The sequence below is a fragment of the Phaeoacremonium minimum genome, assembly GCF_000392275.1.
Source record: "Phaeoacremonium minimum UCRPA7 unplaced genomic scaffold PA7_03_scaffold_265, whole genome shotgun sequence".
Classification (NCBI taxonomy): Eukaryota; Fungi; Ascomycota; class Sordariomycetes; order Togniniales; family Togniniaceae; genus Phaeoacremonium; species Phaeoacremonium minimum.
In genome coordinates, this window is record NW_006921170.1 from 314,997 (window position 1) to 337,197 (window position 22,201).

The window sequence follows — 22,201 nt, forward strand, 5'->3', positions numbered from 1 at the left end:
TTAAAGGTCGGCACAGCATCGAAGCAAGGTGCCTTGGCGAGCTGGCCATTTAAACCATACGACCAACCATGGTATTTACACGAAAATATCCTAGCGTTTCCCGCATCCTCTGTGACTACAGGGAAAGCCCTGTGTCGACAGATGTTATGGAAACCGTTTATAGTCTCGCCATCTTTGTCCATGCATAATACAAAAGCATATCCGGCCTGTTCGAAGCGTAAATAGTCCCCCGGCTTGGGAAAGCGAAGTTTGTGTGTGACGAGCAGCCACCGCTTAGAGAAGATAGCTCGTCGTTCCAGCTGATACATCTCATCCTTCCGGTACCATGCTGCTGGGAGCGCTCGGGGTTCCTCAGATCTGATCAGTGGACTTGCATTTTTACTTTTTGCTGAGATTGCGAATATTGAACCAAGTGTCGACAACATGATGTACTCGGATGATGAAAGATTCAGTTAGCTTCCAGATACAATAACAAGAGACTAAGCAAAGAACTATATGTCCGAGACGACAAGCTCCTGCAATACAACTAAGAAGATCAATTCAATGTAGACAATATACAGAAGGGTGAACTCTGTTCTGCCATTTTAACCTTCTAAAGTCCAACAACTTGCGCGCGAGGTAATTGTTGGGTGACTCCCCGGGGTTTACACGGTCCAGCCTCCCCGTAACCGCCTCCAAACGGCTCTGCTAACCCGATTTCTCTCCTCAATATTTTAGACCTTCGCAACGGCCAATCATCCCCGGTCTGAATGACAGCAAATAGTAAAGGAATCCGGCACTTCTGCCCTTTCGCAACCGATACCGTCATCGGTCACGAACATAAGGCCCGGTCGGAGGCCCCCCGAGTGCGCCGGTCACGTGTGTTGAATCGCCGCTTGAGGCCTGTGTCCCCTAAGCCGACTTCTCCTATGAGCCGTATCTAGATAATCAGACGCTTTCTGATTCGCAGATTGGGTATGTGGGGTTCCCTCCATTTACTGGACATCCACGCAGATCCAATCAATGGCCAAACGTGCTACGCATCTCCCCGGCCATGGGACATAGGTTCGCAAAGGTCCCACGCTCGCGGGGAATGGGGTGGCGGCCCTGACTCCGTTCCTTGTGGAGTTGCCCATCGTCAACTTGGTTAGGTTTGAAAAAATGGGAAAGGGAACTTGAAAAAGGAGTCCAGCCCCAAGTTCAGCCGGAAGCTTTCACACTCAAAGTTTTTAAGCACAAGACTTATTTCTTTCTTTGTTATCCTAGATCACGTGTAAGTATGACAGATAATGGTACCTCGGAGCGTTCTGCCAATATGAACCGGCCATCGGAGAAGTATTCAGACCGAGAACAGTATGCCGGGCAACAACACGGTGGGGATCGTCTTGAGTCTTCGAGTATCGACACGGGGACAATGGAAGATCAAATATTCTCCATGTATGAGATCGACCCAGTTCTCGATGCGAAGATGCGGCTCGTTAACAAGGTCTGACGAGTTCCGACCCATGCATGTAAGTGGGTGTAGACTGACGACGTTGTGCGCAGACGATGGATGAAATTGGATGGACCAACATGCACCTAAAGCTATTCTTCTTGAACGGGTTTGGATATGCTGCGGACTCTCTCATTCTCGCCCTTCAGGCTGTAACTGCCAGCCAAGCTGCTCTCGAGTTTCAACCTTCATTCGCATACGGTCTCAATGTGGCTGTGTACACCGGCATGTTGCTCGGAGTGTTGTTCTGGGGATTAGGTAGCACAGGCCCTACTCATACATGCCATAGCGAGGCTTTTACTGAATCCTTTTTCCTCCTCAGGTGCGGACGTCATTGGTCGCCTTTTTGCTTTCAATGTCTCCCTCTTCTCCTCCTCAATTTTTGCCATCGTTGCTGGGGCATCACCCAACTGGATCGTGCTTGCCACTTTTGTTGGTCTCGCCGCGTAAGTCGTTTGCTCTCCTCAACGACCCCCTTGATGGCATGTCCTTGCAGCCTTGGCTGAAACCTAACTGGGTTTTCATAGATTCGGTGCTGGGGGAAACCTTGTACTTGACACTACTGTCTTCCTTGAATTTCTTCCCGGCAATAAACAGTGGCTGATCACGCTGATGGCATGTTGGTGGGGCCTGGCTTATGTGATTGTTGCTGCTTTCTGCTGGCCAATATTTTCGAATTCAGAATATGCTTGCGCGGATGCTGCCACTTGCACTAAAGATAACAATATGGTAAATGATGTGAATATTCTGTAACTACTGTTTCGAAACTAAACTGAATGCAAGGGATGGCGTTACATATGGTATGGTAATGGAGCTCTCGTGTTCGTGTGCAGCATTTTACGAGTTACGGTAATCCGACTGAGGGAGACACCCAAGTACCTGCTCACCAAAGGCGAAGACGCCGCGGTCGTCATGATCTTTCAGGACATCGCGAAAAAGTATAATCGACCGTGCAGTCTGAGTCTCGAGGCATTAGAGTCTCTTGGAACCATTCATTCCACCTATGGTAAATCTAGGTACGGCCTCGGTGAGTTCTGGGCGCATATCTCCGGATTATTTGTAACCAGAAAGCTGGCGATCTCGACCCTCATGATTTGGTTATCATGGCTCCTAATTGGTAAGAATGCATTCTCCATGCGCTGAACACAAATTCACTTCTAAACCGACGTCTCTAGGACTGGCATATCCGCTCTTCTATGTCTTCCTTCCTGATTATCTCGCCACACGCGGCGCTCAAACTGGAGAGTCAGGGCCTTATTATCAGTGGAGAAATTACATGCTCAGTAGCGTCGCTGGGATTTTCGGACCTGTCGCTGCTGGATTTATGTGTAATGTCAAGCTGCTTGGGCGCAAGTACACAATGGCAATCGGTGCTCTCATCACCATGGCCTTCTTTTTCGCCTATACCGCTGTACGGACTCCAGCTCAAAATGTCGGTTTGAGCTGTGCGATTTCTTTCTCTTTGAACATCTACTACGGCACTCGTAAGTCGTTCTAGGTCTTTCAAGCCTCGCGGGCATAAATAGTGTACACCCCTACTCGCAGCTGATCTCTATAGTTTACGCATATACTCCAGAGGTTCGTGCAGGCACTGTGAAGTCTCATAAACAGCGACTAACGATGTAACAGACTCTACCATCAGCCCATCGTGCGACAGGTAACGGAATAGCTGTGGCATGCAACCGAGTCATGGGACTGGTTTCGTCATTTGTAGCCGCGTACGGTAACACTGCGACGTCAGTGCCAATCTTTGTGTGTGCAGCACTTTACATCGTTATGGCAAGATACGCTCCTGGCAAAGTTCCCGGGAACAGCGGCTAACCAATGACTTTAGGCCATAGTAGCTGTTCTGTTTCCCTTTGAACCCTACGGCAAGCGGGCTATGTAGAAGCAGGATGCCACAGGGAGACAAATGCTTGTCTTCGCGTCGACAAGGCAAAGTGGGAAGATTAAATAACAGCATGACTACAATGGCTTCGAACGGGCCTTTTTGCAAATCTGAACTTACGCTTCGCCATGAGTTGATGGGACTTCGGCTTATTGGTAAAAATAAACCCTATAATACTTTGAAAAGGGTGAATTTCCCACGGTCCAGAGCGTCATTTTGAGTTGAGGGAGGTTTTGTCTTTCGAGGGTCTAGTATATAGGCCTAATATAGTAGCTGAAGGCGACTCACCGTATTCTTTTCCAATGAAGAAGTTGAACATGTTATGTTGATAGCAACATGAAAGGAGAAGAGAAGTCAAGTTTCAATATGGAGCCGTTACTTGCAAGGTTACAAGCTGATAAACCAACATAAAACCCCTCCAGGCAGTGATCCGGCGCAGCTATATGTATTGCTATAAGTTGTGATCACAAACACCGAATTCTCGTACTCTAAGCGGTCAATTTAGGAAGGTGGTTATTAATTGCTAACACTAACCGTCGGATTACGGGTACGCTCCCCGGGCTACGGTCACCTGAGCGGCTCGCTCAGCACTCTAAAGGCGGCATACCCGATTCCACGAGCGCCACATCATTCACGTGGTCGGGTGGGATCCGATATCGTAGTTGAGTGAACTCATACGCGAACACGCTCTTATAGCATGGCTACCTTACTCTCTAAATCCAATATCTGATCGTGGGTATTAGATCACACAGTCTACATCCAACGACAGAGCAATGGACAGGTTTGATGTGGCCGTCGTTGGTCTTGGTGCATTTGGAAGCGCAACAGTATGGCAAGCGGCCCGAAAAGGGGTGAAGGTGGTGGGATTCGAGCAATTCGAGTTTGGACATGTGCATGGCGCTTCTCACGACACGTCGCGCATTGTTCGGACATCGTATGATGCTCCGGAATACGTCGCGCTTGCCAAGTCCGCTTACAAAGACTGGACAGAACTAGAAAAAGCCGTGGGAATGAAACTTTTGACGATAACCGGTGGTATCGTTGTCCTCGCAAATGACCGTTCTTGCTCTGCCAGCGCAAAGGCTTCGAACTATACGGCGAGTTTAGACGCAAACAACGTGCCTTACGAGCTCCTCAATGCCCAACAGGTCAAGAAGCGATGGCCGCAAATCAACCTTGGAGAAGACGTGGATGCGGTGTATACTGCCGACACTGGCATGGCCCACGCCGCCAAGTCAGTGACAGCGATGCAATTTGCGGCTCGCGCCCACGGGGCCGTTCTTAAAGAAAACACGACCGTCATCAGAGTCGTGCCTCTTGCAGGGGCCCAAAACACTAAAGGAGTCCTCGTGAAAACAACAAAAGGCGATTTCCACGCAAACAAGGTCGTTCTAGCCGCAGACGCCTGGATCAACAAACTGCTTGCCCCTCTGGGTGCTCAAATTCCGCTCACGGTCATGCAAGAACAAGTAACATACTTTAAGCCAACCAACCCCTCATCCTTCGAGCCCGGTCAATTTCCAGTTTGGATCTGGATTGTCGATGGCAGAGCATTCTACGGATTTCCTTCTTTTGGCGAACCCACGATCAAGGCTGCTCGTGACGCGTCAGACAATCTCATGTCACCGGAAGAGCGGACGTACGTCCATTCCCCAGAACTCCTCCACGAGTTGACTACTTTCATGAATGGCTTTATATCAGAAGACCAGAAGCTTGAAGCTCTTCGCACAGTAACCTGCCAATATGCTATTACTCCTGACCGACAATTCGTGCTCGGTCGGCTGGAGAATCATCCCGAGATATTCATTGCGCTAGGAGCCGGTCACGGTTTCAAATTCGCACCCGTCATTGGCCGTGTTATGGCTGAGCTGGCCATAGACGGAGAGACAACAGAAAATATCTCCAAGTTTGGCGTCCCGTCGAGTCGGTCGCCACTTCAAAGTAAAATTTAGAACAGCGATATGTGAGATTGCATTAGATATCAGAATCGGGATATCATGTTTGGCTAGACTGGAGAGCAGCATGTAACGCATAATTCCTAGCTTCCTCGACATCTAGGTGATGATAGCAAAATTACAACGGCAGCCTAGAACTTGATATGAGGTTCTCAGAATTTGCAATCTCCATAGTGATCCCCAGTCCATTTGTCATGGCCAGAAATCCAGTCAACATTCAGGCACTTAGCCATAACAGTCTGAATACATAGTTAGCAGGAAATCAGATAAGGAGTCGCTCTGCACAGGTAGTGATCTATAATGACCTAGCATGCTATGTTTCTGTGTATTATGTAATTTAAGCTTATCATTGTGGACTCTTCTGTTGCTCTAGATGGCCCATTTGTCGCACTCTGATATCGGCTGTGTGATTATCTAAAGCAGCTCATGTTACAGTGGTATGAAGACTTGTTATGTTTTCCGACAACTCGCCTTTTAGTAGCTTCTCCATAACTTGAGACTTCACGATAGACTTTAGGTAACTCTCAATGATATGACTGTACGCAAATATGGCATGTCCCGAGTTTGTAAAGACAAGACAACATGTGACTGTTCATCAGGCTTGAACCCCCCCCCCCCCCCCCCCCCCCCCTCTGCAGACTACTTGTGGCCTTCCCTGCCTTGCAGCTGACGGCAGGTGAACAGAGAGTTTTCTATTTGCACCTTTCATAGCGTCAATGCATGGCTGTTGTTGGATCGGAAGTTGTCACGTGTTTGGTTGCGCAAAGACTTCTACGTTGGGCTTTGTTGTGGTTGAAAGTGGAAGGTGCCGCTCGCTTCTCCTTGGGATAACTTCACGCGTCAAGCTTCGTCAACAAGCCACCGGCATTCATCCCAAGTCCCGTGACCTGTAGGCTTCCCTTAAAACATTTCTTCCTTTCCCCGGCACTCTCACCAACTTCCTTTCTCTTTCATCTTTCATCTCCCGGAAGTGTGAAGATCATCCCCAAAATCTGCACCCTTCCGTCCACACCTTCATCAACCTTTCACAGTTCACTTACCCCTTTCAGAATTCCCAGTCAGAATCTCCCTCATACCAACAACCTCACATAGCTCTCAGCTATCACGATGCAGCTTCCACCAGTGCACATGTACCCCCAACAGCCCACAGATCCTGTGGCTGTACAGGGCCATCCAACCATGCTGGTGTTCCCTCACGGCTATCCAGTTGGCCAGCATGTGGTGATCCAGCCTGTCCACACCCCAATCTACGGATGTCAGCAGGTCTATGCTTATCCTGTCTCCGGCCAGTATCGTCTGGTGATGGCTGGTCTCCCGATGGCTGGTCTACCGGGCGTCACCCAAGGTGGTCAGCCTCTGGCGCCAGCTTCTTATTCCATTCAGCACCACGCCCAGCCTCACCAGTAAGTCAAAAATCCCCAACTGTGTGCCTTTGCTTTGTTGTTCATTATTTCATCACTTTGCTTGAGAAGAAACAACTACTAACTCACACAGCTTTGTGGCTCCGGCTCTGACTCCTACCCCAACTCCAACCCTAGTCGGAGGACGATTCGACGCTGTGAATTCTCAGGATCATCCTGGCAATATCCCCAGCTACGAGAGCATTTTCTCAGATGCTAATCACACTCGGGCTGTAGCTAATGTGCACAAGACTGTGGCAGCTGTCAAGACTCCCGAGAACCCTTCAACTCCAGTCCCGACTCCAGTGACAGGTGTTGCCAACAAGATGACAATGACACTCTGCACTCCAAAGTCAGACAATCATCACTACAAGGCTGTTGCTCACTCTCTTGCTAAGACGACTGAGAAGACTGACAGTAGCGAGTACAATGAGGAGACGAAGGGAGCTAAGGAGCATGAGAAGGCTGTGGTCACTCCGGCTATGACTGTTCCTGAGTCTGCTGTGATTGATCACACTGTCAAGCCTGCTGAGACCACCAAGCCTGCTGAGAACAACAAATCTGCCGACGCTCTTGTCACTGCGGCCCCTGCTGCCATCAAAGTCTCCGAGGCTATCAAGTCTACTAAGGCTACCAAGCCTAACAATCCTCCTTATCGATCCATGTTTTCGCCACCCTTCCCCACTGATCTGGGCGCAATTGCCAGAAAGCAGACCGGCTACACTCCCAAAGGCCATCTTGTCGATTGGAAGCAGCTTGCCCTTGACCGTGACCGTGCTCAAGCTCAGGCTCAGGCTGAGGCTGAGGCTCAGGCCGTTGGCGGTGCTCCAGCGACTGGTGCCGCCAAGAAAGTAGAGACCTGGTCTTTTACTACGATTCCCCCTGCACATCATTACACTCGCAGACGCTCCAACAAGAAGGCCAACGTCATGGACAACGGCGAGAAGCGCTTCACCAACTTGGACGTGCTGGACCCGCGTGACGCCGACGTGAACCCGACCTAGCAGGAGGAGGCATTCGGCATTGCAGGTCTTACACAATGCGACAAGTGCAAGAAGTACTATATCCCGTCTGATCGACGCACTCACGTCTGCGGAGTTACCGGTAAGTAATTTGCATCTTGTCATCGTGGCAGCTGAGTTCTCACATTTGCGACCAGATTATTCTCGCCCCGTCCGCTTCTATGGTGAGACCAACTGATTGCATCTTCTCTCAGAAAACTCTTGCCTTTTTGGAAGGATGTCTCTCATCTGGGGTTCTATTCCAGAGGGACTTGGGCTCTATGAAGGCGATGATGTGGAGGGAATGCGAAGCAGCTGCTGAGGCTCTTGGACGGAACTATGAGGACAGTCTCAGATGAAGGAAAGCTTGCTATGTCAACGCGATGTCCATACACTTTGGACGGTTTATTGCATGATACGATTGAAGGAATTCTGGATTGGCCCCTGGGTAAGAGGCTCGTTCTCCTCCCATGCCTTTCTGGATTCTCCCTGCCCGCTAGGTCATGTTACTGGAATACTTGCTTCTCAATACTTTGATGTACCTAGGCTTTAGGACAGACAATCAGACACATGACCCCATCTCTCACCTTTTTTTGTTCTTGTATTAAATATGTAAGTGTTTGTGATTACTCAGTGGCGCCGCTGCATGCCTTCCTCCGGCATCATGCTCTCGCCGGGTCCGAGCTCCGAGCTTACACCTTCGCCGCAGCGGACTCGGCGCATCCAAATGCCCCACCAACCAGCTGGAATCGGTGCGTTTCCGCGGCGTCACCCCGCCTCCACCATCGAAGGATCGAAAGGCGCGTTTTACAGAGCGCGTTGTGTAATAGCAACTGAATGAGGAGTCATCGGTGAGGTGCTCACCAATCCAGTTCAACTGACTCACTGAGGAAAGCTCCGAGACTTCCCGGTTCTGAGCTGGATTGAACATGCACATCCAGCATATCGGCGGCGCGTTTAAGCCAGCTGCATCGCCATTCATTCGATCGAGTGTGATTCATCGTTCCCTGCCCTTCCTCACCACCGCACGAAGCATCGCAAACATGTCTCCCAAGGCTACAAATGAGCAAGCTCAGGCTTTCAAAGCTTTACACATTCCTGGAAAGCCAGTCCTGCTGCCAAACATCTACGATGTCACATCCACGAGGATCGTCGGAGCCCTGCCGGCATGCAAGGTCCTCGCAACAGCCAGCTTCGCCATAGCACTTGCGCAGGGGACCGAGGACTCAAAGCTCGACCTCAAGACTCACTTGTCTGCCCTCAAGGACATCGCAGAGGTCGCCCACGAGCTAGGCAAGCCCTTGACGGTTGATCTACAAGACGGCTACGGTGCACAACTCGAGGAGGCCGTCCGCGCCGTCATCGACCTCGGCGTCGTGGGCATCAACCTCGAGGACTCGGAGCACACCACTCACGCTATGGTCGACGATGCGACCGCTGTGGACCGTATCAAGCGCGTCCTCGCCGTGGCCGCTGACGCCGGCGTGCCTGAGTTCGTGGTCAATGCCCGCTCCGACACTCACTTCATGGGCGGTAGCTTGGATGAGTCGATTCGCCGCGGCAAGCTGTACCTCGAGGCGGGCGCGACGACTGTGTATATCCTCGGCACAGCGCCGACGGGGTTCACGCGGGAGGAGGTCAAGAAGATGGTGGATGCGCTAGACGGGAAGGTGAATATCAGTCAGAGGTTGCCGAAAGAGGGCATGGCCAGCACGCCGCTTACTAGTCAGCAACTGGGGGAGCTGGGCATTGCGAGGATCAGTGTTGGCCCGCAGCTTTACTACGCTGTTGCAGAAGTTCTCAAGAATAGCGCTGCCCTGGTCCTCGGGAACAGCGCTAACTCGTAGTCTCAACCCTGTAACAAAGGCTGGAGCGGTCCCTGAAAGGGAATGCTTCAGTAGTTTCTAACCAATAATTGATTGCCAATGAGTATTTAGTGGAGTGAGGGTAATATTGATACATTGCGTGTAAATAAACCAGGAGGCGCGAAAAGCCCAGCTTGCGACTTGCTTGTCCGAGGCTGAAGCTAATCTCCTCTGTACCAAGTCGTGTTTGTACAGAACTTCGCCCTTGAGAAGGCCCAGTCCAGAATCTCGTGTTTGCTGCCAGAGTTTTCTGATACTACTCTTCCTAATGTCCTTGCATGGTGGATTTGTCAATCGGAGACAGAAACACGTATATCTGTCCCAGGCCACAGTGAAACTACTTTAGAGCTATGCTAAAGAGTAGATATATAAATTTACATGCTTTATAATTCCAATAAACCTCTTAGGGGTCATCTCGGCGCGATCCAATTCTCCCCTTACGAAGATTGCAAAGCTCAAGCATATTCCCATCACAGTGAGTTGCGTGTAGGCAGTCCTTTGCCTCTATTGACAACGGCGTTCGTTGCATATCCAAAGGTTTGATCACTCGTTCGTCTTTGGTCTAGTCACCTTACATCGTTCATTGAAAGCCACACACAATGGCTGCTCATGCAATGGGCAACGGCACTTTATCATCCGGCTGTGACATACTTCCAGAGTCCGATTCATCTTTCCAAGAGCTGCAAAGGCTCCTCCCCACTTGGAGGCCCACCCAAAGATTTTCGTCTGGAAAATCTTAGCCAAGGTCCATGACACAAGTCTCCAAGCTGGCCAATCATTATAGCTTATGAATGCTGCTATTTGACATAATGGATTCATGGGTGCCTGTTTATTCAGACGTGTCGAGGAAGCTTTTAAAGCTCGTATCGGAAGTGAAGATTCTCTTTCTAGCATAGACATTAGTATTGGGATATTTCGCGTTCACTAGATAATGAACTCACATCAGTCTTATCCGAGAGACCGAGAACAATGATATCATGCACTCCAGCTGCGGGGGTGTCGCCAGCCAAGCGATCACGCTGCCCAAATTTAGTGTTGCTCACTTCGTGAGAGTGAATTGACTCACCTTGCGATTGTCTCTCGCCTTGACGAAGTAAAGCAGTCCCATGAAGAAGACTTGGGCACCAAAACAGACAAGCATAGACGCGAAGCCTGATTGGTAACGAGGCTCCTCACGCTCGAAGAAAAGCTGCGGCCCGATCAGGTTACCAACGCAGTAACTGAGAGAGAGTCCGTTAGTACAAGGAAAGTAACGAGTCATGGAATGAGAGCCTTACCTAACGAAAACTGACGATGTGAACATGGTCCGCTTCGTTCTTCCAGCAACGTTCGCCTGGACGAGACTGAGACTTTGCACAAATGTAACGCTGAATCCAACAAGAAGATAGTAACCACTTGTTGTTCGGTCAGCTATCTGTCAACAGATTGTCTTGTACTAGACAACAAACTTACATTAGCCTTCCAACGCGATGGGAATCAGGGAGAGCGTAAATCAAAGCAGAACCAATAATGGCAACAAGTACACCTCCTATCGCAACGAAATGTCGGACGTTTTTAACCTTCATGGTGATGAATCTTGAGCTCCTGTTAGTAAAACGAGCTAAACATGAAGAGATTCGAGTAAGCATACCCGGCAGTCCACAGTGCCATGATCTGAGCGGCACCACTAGGCATATTGAGTAATGTTGACTGAAATTTAGTGAATCCAAATCCATTTACGATCAATGGCCCAAATGCAGAGACAGATCCCTGTCATATTGAGGTTAGCTTGACCTAGATCCATATGATCAAGAGACCCTGGCTCTTACATTAGGAATGCAATTGGCTAGAGTGTTCAGGTTCAGCAGCCAAAAACTGGGGTCAACCAAGGCTTCCTTGACTTGGTACCACTTGAACTTCTTATTGTCGATACCGGTTTCGTTCTCGGCCAGACGAAGAACGGCAATTGCCTTCTCCTCCGGTGTCAACCATTTAGCTTTAATTGGGTTAGAAGGTGCAAAGTACAGAAAAACGAATCCCCAAACAATGGTGATCGATCCAAAGATGACGAAGGGAAACTTCCAGGCAGGAATGTCAGCATTGATAAATCCAATGCCGTATCCGATGAGGCCACCAAGGATGTTCGCCAAGCCATTCATCGAAAACCAAATGCCAGTTCGGAACGGCTGTTCGCTCCTACATGCACAATCAGCAAATGCCTACGCAGAAGAGATTTACTGCTTACTTCGTGTAGAACATGGACGTAAGAAGAACAAAGCACGGGCTGACACCAGCTTCTAGCGCGCCGAGAAACAGGCGCGCGGTCAAGAGGCCGGCGAAGTTATTGGCACCAGTCATACAAAGAAGAACAATCCCCCATAGGATGATGAAGATACCGCAGGTGCGGGCAATGTTGAATCGTTGGAAGAGGACATTGGTTGGAAACTCGCTGACCATGTACCCGATATAGAAGATAGTGGTGAGCCAAGCATACTGTTCGCCTACGAGATGTGCGTCCGTCTTCATACCCTACGACATCTGGAGTCAGTAGTTGCTTTCCAAGAGCAGTGAAAAGGTAGAAAATGCTGGTTTACCCATAGAGCAGCATAAGAGACACATGACTTGTCCAAGAACTGTTACTCTAATATCAGCCTCAGTGTCCTTCAACTGTTATATGTGGTGCTTTACCTGGATCAGATAGGTGAAGCAGAGAAGCGGTAGCAGGTGAAGGTCAATTTTGCGCAACACCTTTTTTGCCTCGGGACTATCCAAGTGGATGTTGGCCACAGTCCCGGTAAGAGCCTCCAGGCCCACATCCTCGCCCTCGAGGTGCTTCTCACCGCGTTCGTGATCCGCAATGTCCATGGTGACTGATTCCTGTGTGGGCTGGGAGGTAACCTCCTTATCCGACATGATCTCCTAAATTTTCGTCTTTGAATCCGTGTACAGACTGAAGCGCGTAGTGACTGGCTGCCGGGGACTTGCAGCTTGGTCAGAGAGACAACGTTGGAAGGTTTTATGTCCCTCCCCAGGATCGAGGTCAAGCTCTCCGAAATCCGTTATCTATGTTGATCATGTTACCGAACTCGCAGCCTGCTCCAAGGTCAAGCCATCTGCAATCGTTATCTATCAATCTAGCTTCTTGTTGTTCGAGATGTGGATCTCGGGCAAGGATAGTGTGGAATAGTCTTCGGCACCATCGGCAGGACCGAATACGGCCCGACCGAAACCGATATTGCTCGAAAGTCGATGAATATGATTCGCAGTTTGCTTGTCCTAGCTGATGAGGAGTAAAATCATTGCTCTTTAACTCTCGGCTATCTATCCGAAAGTGCTTTCATCCTTGTGGTGCAGCTTGTACAAAACGTTGTGCCGTCTACTTGGCATTTCCCAAAGCCTACACCGGAACATACCCGAACACACCCACCAATCTCTTAACATGACTGTAGTCTACCCAAAGGGCGGATTTCAATCTGCAGATGTTATCGAGGAAGTGATCACAGCTATTGACAATGCAAATGAAGAGATACGCCGCTTGAACCTTGAGGTTGGTATCATCGGCTTGCCGTGTATCACTTGACTGACAGTGTAACACCGCCAGATCTTCAACCACCCGGAGACCGCGTTTCATGAAACCCGAGCGTCAAAGCTTCTTGCCGATTGGTTTGACAGCCGAGGATATGATGTCAAACGAGCTGTTTATGGCATTGATACTGCTTTCGAGGCGCGCTTCTCCGTGAAAGAAGGCGGGAGGATTGTTTGCTTTAACGCCGAGTATGGTACGTGGAGTTGAATACATTGCCCTGCTAGTACCTTGCTGACCGAAGCAGATGCTCTACCCGGAATGGGCCACGCATGTGGACACAATCTCATCGCGACATCCTCTATCGCTTCCGCAATTGGTGTCGAAACCGTCATGAGGTCAAGAAATTTAGCGGGCACACTTGTAGTCATGGGTACGCCAGCCGAGGAGTCGAGTGGTGGCAAGTGGATTATGGCGAAACATGGCGCCTGGAAAGGGTTTGATTCGTGCGTCATGACACACGGCATGGCCAATTTTAGCACACCCCTCTGCGTGACAAAGGCATCATGGAAGTTGAAGGTGAAATATAGGGGCAAGGCAGCACATGCTGCGACGGGTCCATGGACAGGTCGAAACGCTTGTGATGCTATAGTACATGCGTATAATGGTATCGCATTACTACGACAACACTTGAACAAAAAAGAGAGCATCCAGGGCGTCATCTTGGAAGCCGGCAAGGTATCTAATATCATCCCAGACTTCTCCGAGGGGTCTTTTAGTGTCCGAGCTCCCACCATGAAGGCGGCTGAGGCGCTGAGGGCAAGAGTTGAGCCCGTGTTCCAAGCGGCTGCGGCTGCGACTGGATGCAAAGTCGAATTGGACTGGTGAGCAATGTGGCCCTGGTCTATCAGACGAATATCACTGACAAGACGACAGGTACGCGCTGTACGAAGATGTTGTCTCCAATGAGATTCTCGCCGAGCAATATCGACAATACATGCTCCAGCATCTGGGGCTCACGCCGGAAAATATGATCCCACTAGATGAATCCAGAGTAGTACATGACCAGCCGGGTTGCTCGTAAGAACACACCATGTTTTCCCTCTTTATTCTAGCTAATGCGCCATACATAGGGACTTTGGCAGTTGCTCGTATATCTGTCCTGGGATACAATCTATGTTCAGCATCAATGCGACAGATTTGCCCCACTCGATTGGATTTCGCGAGGCATCCGAAGGTGGGTTCGCCCATGCGGAGGCATTGCGAGCAGGAAAAGCAAATGCTCTCATCTCCTTAGATGTGCTTACAAATGATGAGTTCGCGGATAAGATGAAGGCAGAATTCATAGATGCGATGAAAGAGGCAGGTCGGTGGATAGAATAGTAAGACGAAAGTTTACTCATGTTGTCCATTTGCTATCTACTATCGAAATAGCTGCATGGCAATTTGGAAGAGCGCGCCGTTTGTGTATGCCATTGAGCGTTTATTTGTGGATACATGTCGGTTAATCCAGTGTGTAGGTGTTGAGTACCGGGAATGGCTCGTCCCACGTCTAAACGGTATGAGTAATTGGCCTCAATAGACCATCAGTGATATGCAATAGACTCACAGCTGCATCCAAAAAGCTCGGTATGTCAAATAAAACTGCGTCATCTGCATCTTCTGGTAAGATGCTGCCCTCCACTTCTAGCGGTGAGAGTATTGTTTGCGTAGCTAGTGCGATTCTTTCCTGTTCTCGTCGAAGGTCATTGGCAGCTTCCAGAGCGCCAGCTTCCTCAAACATTTGAGCAGCTTGACGCAATACAGCGAAGGCTTTTCCGCAGTCTACATAATTGTGTGAGGTGGAAATAGCATTCAGTATGAAATTTACTGAATGATAAGTGGTAATTCCACTATAGTCCTATAACCTTTTAAGCTTCCAACCAGGAGTAGGTACTAGTTGCTCGAGCACTCACGATTGTATATCGCAATCTTTGACGAAAGTCTTTTGATTCGGCTTGTGTCCGTAAAAGAAGCACGGCGCTATCGAGAGCCTTTTGTATGAACGACAGTCTGTTGGTATCCGGAACATTGCCGTCGGGCACCATCCCATGAAGACCAAAGCCGTTGATGTAGCTTTCGGAAATGAAGAATTAGCTTAATATTCCGTCCAGTGCTGTTCAGGGCTTACATTTTCAAGAAAGCATATGGAACCATGAAGCGGTTCCTGTCCTGCTTGTCTGCAAAGGTCTGGTAAAGAGGTTCAATGCTGTTATTGATCTCGTAGAACCATCTGTCCACACGTTGATCCCAGCTTGATAAGAGTTGAACTACTTCCTGGGGCAGGGGATTAATCTGCAGCCGTGATTTTGGCAACTGAGATTTGGCATCGGCTATGGGATGAGTGTAAGTTGCCTGTCATGCATGAGTTTGGACGGAACATACCTGCTATCGTGAAACCATCGATATACGCGCATATACGAAAGTCAACCGGTCGAGAATAAGGAGACGTGAGAAGCCTTTTAGCAAATGGAAGGTACTTCCTCATCAGATTCACCACAAACGGTCGATTGAGATGTGAACTTCAGTAATGTCAGCATATAGTCCAATTTAGCCATTTGGAATGTTTCAACTTGCACTAGGTCAAAACAGCAGATTGAGAACCATGTCCGCGCACGCTCCACAATTTCGTGCGTATGCTCGATCTCATCATCACCAAGCTGAAGAGCTGCAGTGTTGAGCCCAAGCTCGATGGCTACGGAGCCGATGTAGCCCCATATACGACCCCGTCCTGTCCAAGCGGTCAAAAGCATCATGGCTTGAACAGCTAAAAGATCAGGTGTTGGACCTGCAAAGGATTGTTTTATCTGCTCATCTGCATCATGGATGTACGTCTGGTACTTTTCTGGCTTGACTGCCCTAGCAGCAATGGCGCAAATAACTGTAGACATCAATGAATGCTGCCGGATATCGTTGGTATTTGAATATGTTTGGTCATCCATAAAACCAATCGTGGTTCTGCAATTCTCATAAAAGCTGCAACTGGTTAGAAATGTTATATGATCAGGATATAGAAGGCTGATACGACTCACAAGTCTGAGAGTTGATCCCATTCTTCTGTAGTGCTATGAGCACTGGCGCCTCCGCCAAATCGCAATCCGCTATTTGATCTAATTTCAGGAAGTATCAGAGCATTATCGGATGTGCTGGGCTCATCTGAGTGCCCCAAATCAGATCTAGACTTCGGTTTTAAAGACGCGACAGTGCGTTGCAGTTCTTGTATCTCCGATCTGTGCCGTGCCTCGAGAAGATCAAGACGCTGCTCTAGAATGGCAAACCTGTCGCTTGATGGCAAAAAGTCAGTGTCCAATAGTTTGGTGTAAAGCAAGCATCATACAACCTTGCTTGCGGCCCTGCGGCCTCAGAATTCGTCAAACGAGCGGCTTTTGGCTGGACAAAGACACATTGGGCCTTGGCCGTCTCACACCTCCTACACGGCACTTTACTAGGCCCGCCACATTTGAGCTTTTGTCGTCGGCAGCGGAGACATGCTGCCAGTGATCTACAGTCTGTTAATGATATTAATCATGCGCGACAGGTTCACTATCCTATACCTGCTTGCATCAGCCATTGCGGCCTTCAGTTGATGAACGTTGGATCATCCACGCGAGGAGAGAACAGGGCAAGGCCACTGAGAGCACATTGTGGTTGGCGCTAACAATGAGCCCACACGGGAGCCGGCCCAAGGCTGCATGCCAGCCGACAATCCGCGAGTCAGCGTGTTCTCAGTAGATATCCTCTAACATTATCTCCTCTAATTCAAGCTAAATTCCCATACTATCAACATACTCTAATAACACAGGAATTTAATTGCAATCTAGCTTGGGCAACATAACATCTCTCAATCTACGATTATTGAGAAGTCTACGCCTATATTAAACTCTAGACGGTCGATCAGAAATGTACAGATATTGGTCTCCAATCTACAATAAAGAGTAAAAATAGCCGAGATACTCCTAAGTCAAGACCAATCCGAGTGGACATCGGCATGTATCGGCCAACGGTCTTTGAACAGTTCCAAAAGAACCATAATCAGACCTTCGGAGCATTGAAGCATCAGCTAGAGTCTGATGCCTCGTCGTTCGGCACCCTATGGTGGGAAACAATATCGGCCAAGACAGCCGGCAAGCAGGGTTAATCGAGACGATGTCAAGGATGCATTCGCATCATCTGCCGACATGACTATGTTAATGTTTTAGTCAAGACCGCCGGTGAATCGGACGTAGAAATCTATCTCTTCATCTAAGTCACATGAGGCAAAGTCTTGTCACGTATACTCCCATTTGCTGGGTGTGGTCAGTAGATTTATACATATGGTTAGACAACCCACAGTCTTGCCTGCTAAATATCTGCTAAATTTCCTCGTCCAAAGAGTTGTGTTCCAAAATCCAACAAATGAAGACTTATTTTACAATCATGCCCTCCAAAACACTTCCCCATGCCGACCATTTCGAGCCTGTCTCGCCGACGCAAGAACCAATCGATCTCGTTGATCTGATTGCGGTGGACCTCGCCACTTACAATGACGGGCCTAAAGCACGAGAGCAAATTGCGCAAGACATTCTCAAAGCTATGACTACACAAGGTTTCTTCTATTTCAGGAGTCTATTCTTGCTCTTTTACTAAGCCACATATTCAGAGCTTTGAAATACATTTCAGAGTTCCGTGATTAGAAGAGGGATGTCGCCTTGGTCTGCACCAGTAGCAGCACTATATTGACTCAAAGTCCAACACGCGACACTGCCATGGAGAAAGCTAAGTTTGACATGCTACCGTTGACAGAACCACTGCGACCAGACGCAAAGGCCACCATCTCTATAGACTCGGCGGTCAGCATCTTGATCTCGCCTGGATTGGCGGCCTGCATCCTGGAGCGGACCCGAGACAGGAATTGGCGCGCGGCCGCCATGGCACGAGGCGAGAGCGCCGCATATTGCGCCTTGGCCGTCTCCTTGGCGTACGTTTTGAGGACGAACCCGACGGCGAACCCAGCAGCCATGGAACCAACCACTTTCAGAGGGTTAATGGGCTCGCCCGTGAACAGGGGTCGAGCGATGGCTTGCGTGCCGCTGTCGACGGCACCGCCGATACCCGCGGCCAGAGCCTTCTGGCCCATCTCGCTGAGGTTGTTCCCACGGAACTTGAACCCGGCGGCGTAACGAGTGGCGGAGGGCTTCACAAAGTCACCAGCATACCCGCCCAGGGCGCCTACCGCAGCATCGATGATAGCGTTCTCCATAGTGTACTTGGCGCCGCTCACTTGCGCACTGGCGAGCCCTCCAATCACGTTGCCAGCAGCGCCGCCAATGACGGCTGATGCCTCGAAGCGCCATCGACTCCTCTATAAAGCTGATCAACCACTTTGCAGACGGCACCGGCTGGGAGGACGGAGTTGAGACATTCCTCGCTAACGAGGTCTTTGGCATCGATAAGGATGCAAAGCCGTCAAACAGCGAAGTCGATCAGTCCGATCCTATTTCCATCAACGTTCTGAGGGCCCCATCCGGTCTTACCTGTGACTCGGCTGATCAACTTGGACTTCTGCTGAAGTCGGATAATCTTGAGGCTGTGGTACGCACAGCACCTGCTCTCGCCACGCCGAGCAAGCAAGCAGCCCAGAAGTCTCTTCGTCTAGCTCTCTTGTTCATCACACTCCTGTCTGCAGCTGCGATGCTCTCCGCCCTCGTCACTCAACGTGTCTGGATCTTCTAACCTTTGCGCGCCACTGGTGGGTAAGACTTTTCATGTTGATTGGGGTTTATTAGTCTTCTACCTCTTAGGGTTATAATGGCGATGTCTGTAATATCGAATTATTATTCAATCAATGACGAGATCTTTAAGCGTCACAAGTCAAGGAGGTGTGATGCTGGATCATTAACAGAGGAAGGAAAGAGCTACAGCAGAAGCTACCGCCTTCCTTCCTTCTGACTTTATTTTGTTACTGACTGTGCTGCCTAAGGCGGTGTTACCCCTTACCGTCTTATCATTGTTATCAATCTCGGCAGCGGCAAATGCAAGCCTCGCGCTTTCCACTTCACAGAATCATGATGAATCTCGGGTCTCGGTCATCGCCACTGCCTTCATACTGAGCGTACTTTCCGTTTCTCTTGTCCTTGTTGATTTTCATGCAGTGAAGCACGTTTGCGAGAATGCTATTCTGATATTAGTCACATGAGATCAAAACAACACCCCGAGGTAAGACTCACGCAAACCAGGCATACACCAACAAGCCAAGAATGATGGTATGGCCCTTGTGGTAAAGCGGACCATCAACGCTGGGATATACGAATGCTAGAAATCATTCATCAGCGATCCATCTTTACAACTGTCCTCAACTCAGAACTCATTCAGAACTCACTAGCAACGAATCCTCCAGCATTAGCAATAGCCAGCTGAAGAGCAGAGGTGGTAGCTCTCTTGTAATGGCCCGCAGAGTTGTTCGAATTCCAACCCAGCACACAAGGCACGCTGCTGTACATGCCCAGGGCCATCAGACAGGTCATGCCAAAGCGCACCTTGGCAGCCGAGACATTCGCAATGGTGGCGTAGCCTGCGATGGAAATGGGCAGAGTGAAGAGCATGACGACACCTCGAAGTCTAAGGCGATCGGAAATAAACGCAACAAGCACTAGAAGGAATCAGTGTCTGTAACATGGCGTTGGAAATCTCGCCCTGTATCTCTTACCTGTCACTGGAGTTGCCACCGCGTACGGAATGACGGACCACAGCTGAGTCTGATTCGCATTCTTTGTTATTTTCATGTCATTGATAATCGTCGGCAACTGCGAACGTGTTGTTAGCACCTTGGGCTCCTCTACAGGGCCGAGGCATCTAGAATACTCACAAAGAGACCAAACGAGTACAGTCCGGCCAAGATGGCAAAGTAAGCCGTCGCAGTGAACCAAACTTGGAGATTGAGGATACCGCGACGGACTTCGGACCACTTGAAGCGTTCCTCTCGTTCGAGAGCCGTGCTATAAAGAACGAGGTCAGCACGATGATCCCATGCAGCACCAGGAACACTCACTTGAATCTTTCACCCTCAGGTCCGCCCATGTGCGCATGCCCGGAGAGCCTATTGATGGCAAATGCTCGCTCCTCCGGTTTCATGAAGGACGCAGTGGCGAGATTGCTGGGCAGAAACAAGTATGCAATTACGCCGCAAACAACAGTCTGGCTATTATCAGTCCTGACTTCCCAAAGGTTGGGCCTAGTGAAACTCACCAAGAGCCCCTCGATGATGAAGATCCATCTCCAGCCTTCAAGGTTGCCGCGAGGTCCGATAGCGGACAGTCCACGTGCCAATAGACCACCGAACGCGCCAGACAAAGAAGCTGCTGTGTAGAAGAGCCCTATGCGCAAGGCCATCTCCCCTCGAGTGTACATTCCGGAGAGGTACAACACCATGCCGGGAAGCAGGCCGCCTTCAGCAATACCCAGCAAAGCTCTAACCTGTTCATTGCTCAGTCACGCACCACATTGACATGGACATCGCGAGGAGACTCACAGCGATGAAGCTTCCCACATTCCGCACGAAACCCAGGCACATGGTGATGATGCCCCAAGCAACGGTCAGCAGCGGCAGCCATACTTTGGGCGTCATATGCTTCATCACGAGATTCGACGGTAGCTCGCTTCGAGGGTGTTGGTCAACGACGAAAGGAAGGATGAATGAGCAAGGACTCACCTAAGGATATATGTTGCGTAGAAAACAGCCAGGCCGGTGTTGTACTGCTGGTTGGTGATACCGAGATCCTTTTCGAGACCGATAATCTTGGCATTGCCCACGTTGGTACGGTCGAGGAAGGAGCATAGAAAGAGCAGTGCGAGGATGGGGAGGATTCTGGATCACCGTCAATCTGGGCTTTCACGGCTTCACGTCGTATGGCAAGTAAATGGCTATCTGGGACAGTACGACATGCAAATTGCAATGAACTCGATGAATGTTTACCTGGTGTCCATCTTGAGTAGCACACGCCGCGTCATGCGGGCGTGTTCCTCAGCGGGGATGACATTTTCGATCTCACCGGCCGCGGCCTCGATCTTCTCGGCGTCGACGTCTCGTGAGGGAGCCATGCCCAGCCAATAAAGAGGGTTAGAATATCAGCGGAATGGAGTCCGAAGCGATGTAGTGCGGCTCAATCATTCATGGGATGGATCTGGCGCGGTTTGTCGTTCTTCACTGCGCAATAACCTATGTATGGCCACCTACCGGCAGTTGATTGATTGCTCGAGAAAGACAGGAAGAACAGATGAACCCGCCAGGTCAATTAATTATGTACAAGAACAGAAACGTCCCGTCAACCAGGTTTCTTAAGAGACCGCACATTGCGGCAGCAAACACACAAACCAATACATACGCCAAGGGCCACACCCCCATGACAACTGGCAAGCCACCCCGCACCGCCCGCGCACGCTTCCCCAGAGCTAGCAGGAGGAGCTTGAGCAGACAGTCAAGCACAATGTCACAGTGCCACAGTGAAGCTTGACCTCCATCAAGCATTCTCCAGTAGAAGCGGGGAAGGCGTCAGCGGCTGCCGCCAATTGGGGTGCCGGCATTAGCAGATCCTGGGCAGGCCAGGCAGGCCAAGCAGACCAAGGATGCACCCTGTCCTCCACATTACAGGGCGCCTGGTTGGATGTTGGAGGTTGAGTGGCTGCCAGCTACAGTACGGACGGCTGCAGCGTATGATTACCACAGCAAACACTGGAGAGTCAGCGCTAAGATAACGGATGCGGCAGTCCGTAACGTTATATCTTAAAAGACGATGCCCTTGAGAGCTCTGTCAGGGTCATGCGGTGGTACATTTACTACCCGCGACGAGGCTTGCATCGTACAGTGGCTGGAGGGGGACTGCCGATCGCGCTCCCGACGGCCTTACTACGGAAATGTGTGGAGGAGATCTGGGGCGATGATGCCCTCGGTCATTTTTGTGGCCGCCGACAATCCGGTAGGGCGGCCGATGAACGGCGGCGCATAGAACAAAGTCCCGGGCTGTGGCATCTTGTAAGTGCAGTGTGTGGAATTGGCGATGATGAGCTTCAAACTTCACATGTGAAAAATCCTTCGAAGATATTTC

General features: G+C 49.9%; 5 protein-coding genes across 5 annotated transcripts; 3 read left to right on the forward strand and 2 right to left on the reverse strand.

The window, feature by feature from the left end:
- Window positions 1-4,132: 4,132 nt before the first annotated feature.
- UCRPA7_3254 (putative sarcosine oxidase protein) lies at window positions 4,133-5,311 on the forward strand (the record flags this gene model as incomplete). The annotated part of the gene is made up of 1 exon (XM_007915833.1): window positions 4,133-5,311. One exon carries the CDS (start codon window positions 4,133-4,135, stop codon window positions 5,309-5,311), a length of 1,179 nt encoding a protein of 392 aa, XP_007914024.1.
- Window positions 5,312-6,421: 1,110 nt separating this feature from the next.
- UCRPA7_3255 (hypothetical protein) lies at window positions 6,422-7,718 on the forward strand (the record flags this gene model as incomplete). Its single annotated transcript, XM_007915815.1, has 2 exons — window positions 6,422-6,717; window positions 6,809-7,718. The coding sequence occupies 2 exons, from the start codon at window positions 6,422-6,424 to the stop codon at window positions 7,716-7,718; spliced, it is 1,206 nt and encodes a 401-aa protein (XP_007914006.1).
- Window positions 7,719-8,758: 1,040 nt separating this feature from the next.
- On the forward strand, window positions 8,759-9,562 carry UCRPA7_3256 (putative carboxyphosphonoenolpyruvate phosphonomutase-like protein; the record flags this gene model as incomplete). Its single annotated transcript, XM_007915828.1, has 1 exon — window positions 8,759-9,562. One exon carries the CDS (start codon window positions 8,759-8,761, stop codon window positions 9,560-9,562), a length of 804 nt encoding a protein of 267 aa, XP_007914019.1.
- An 872-nt stretch (window positions 9,563-10,434) lies between these two features.
- On the reverse strand, window positions 10,435-12,424 carry UCRPA7_3257 (putative mfs allantoate protein; the record flags this gene model as incomplete). The annotated part of the gene is made up of 10 exons (XM_007915782.1): window positions 10,435-10,467; window positions 10,522-10,599; window positions 10,647-10,800; window positions 10,858-10,974; window positions 11,033-11,155; window positions 11,211-11,329; window positions 11,389-11,755; window positions 11,805-12,088; window positions 12,154-12,192; window positions 12,248-12,424. The coding sequence occupies 10 exons, from the start codon at window positions 12,422-12,424 to the stop codon at window positions 10,435-10,437; spliced, it is 1,491 nt and encodes a 496-aa protein (XP_007913973.1).
- A 5,417-nt stretch (window positions 12,425-17,841) lies between these two features.
- UCRPA7_3258 (putative major facilitator superfamily transporter protein) lies at window positions 17,842-21,197 on the reverse strand (the record flags this gene model as incomplete). Its single annotated transcript, XM_007915791.1, has 12 exons — window positions 17,842-18,462; window positions 19,098-19,146; window positions 19,208-19,273; window positions 19,328-19,412; window positions 19,480-19,749; window positions 19,807-19,903; window positions 19,966-20,095; window positions 20,149-20,294; window positions 20,346-20,573; window positions 20,629-20,755; window positions 20,809-20,964; window positions 21,073-21,197. 12 exons carry the CDS (start codon window positions 21,195-21,197, stop codon window positions 17,842-17,844), a joined length of 2,100 nt encoding a protein of 699 aa, XP_007913982.1.
- Window positions 21,198-22,201: the final 1,004 nt, after the last annotated feature.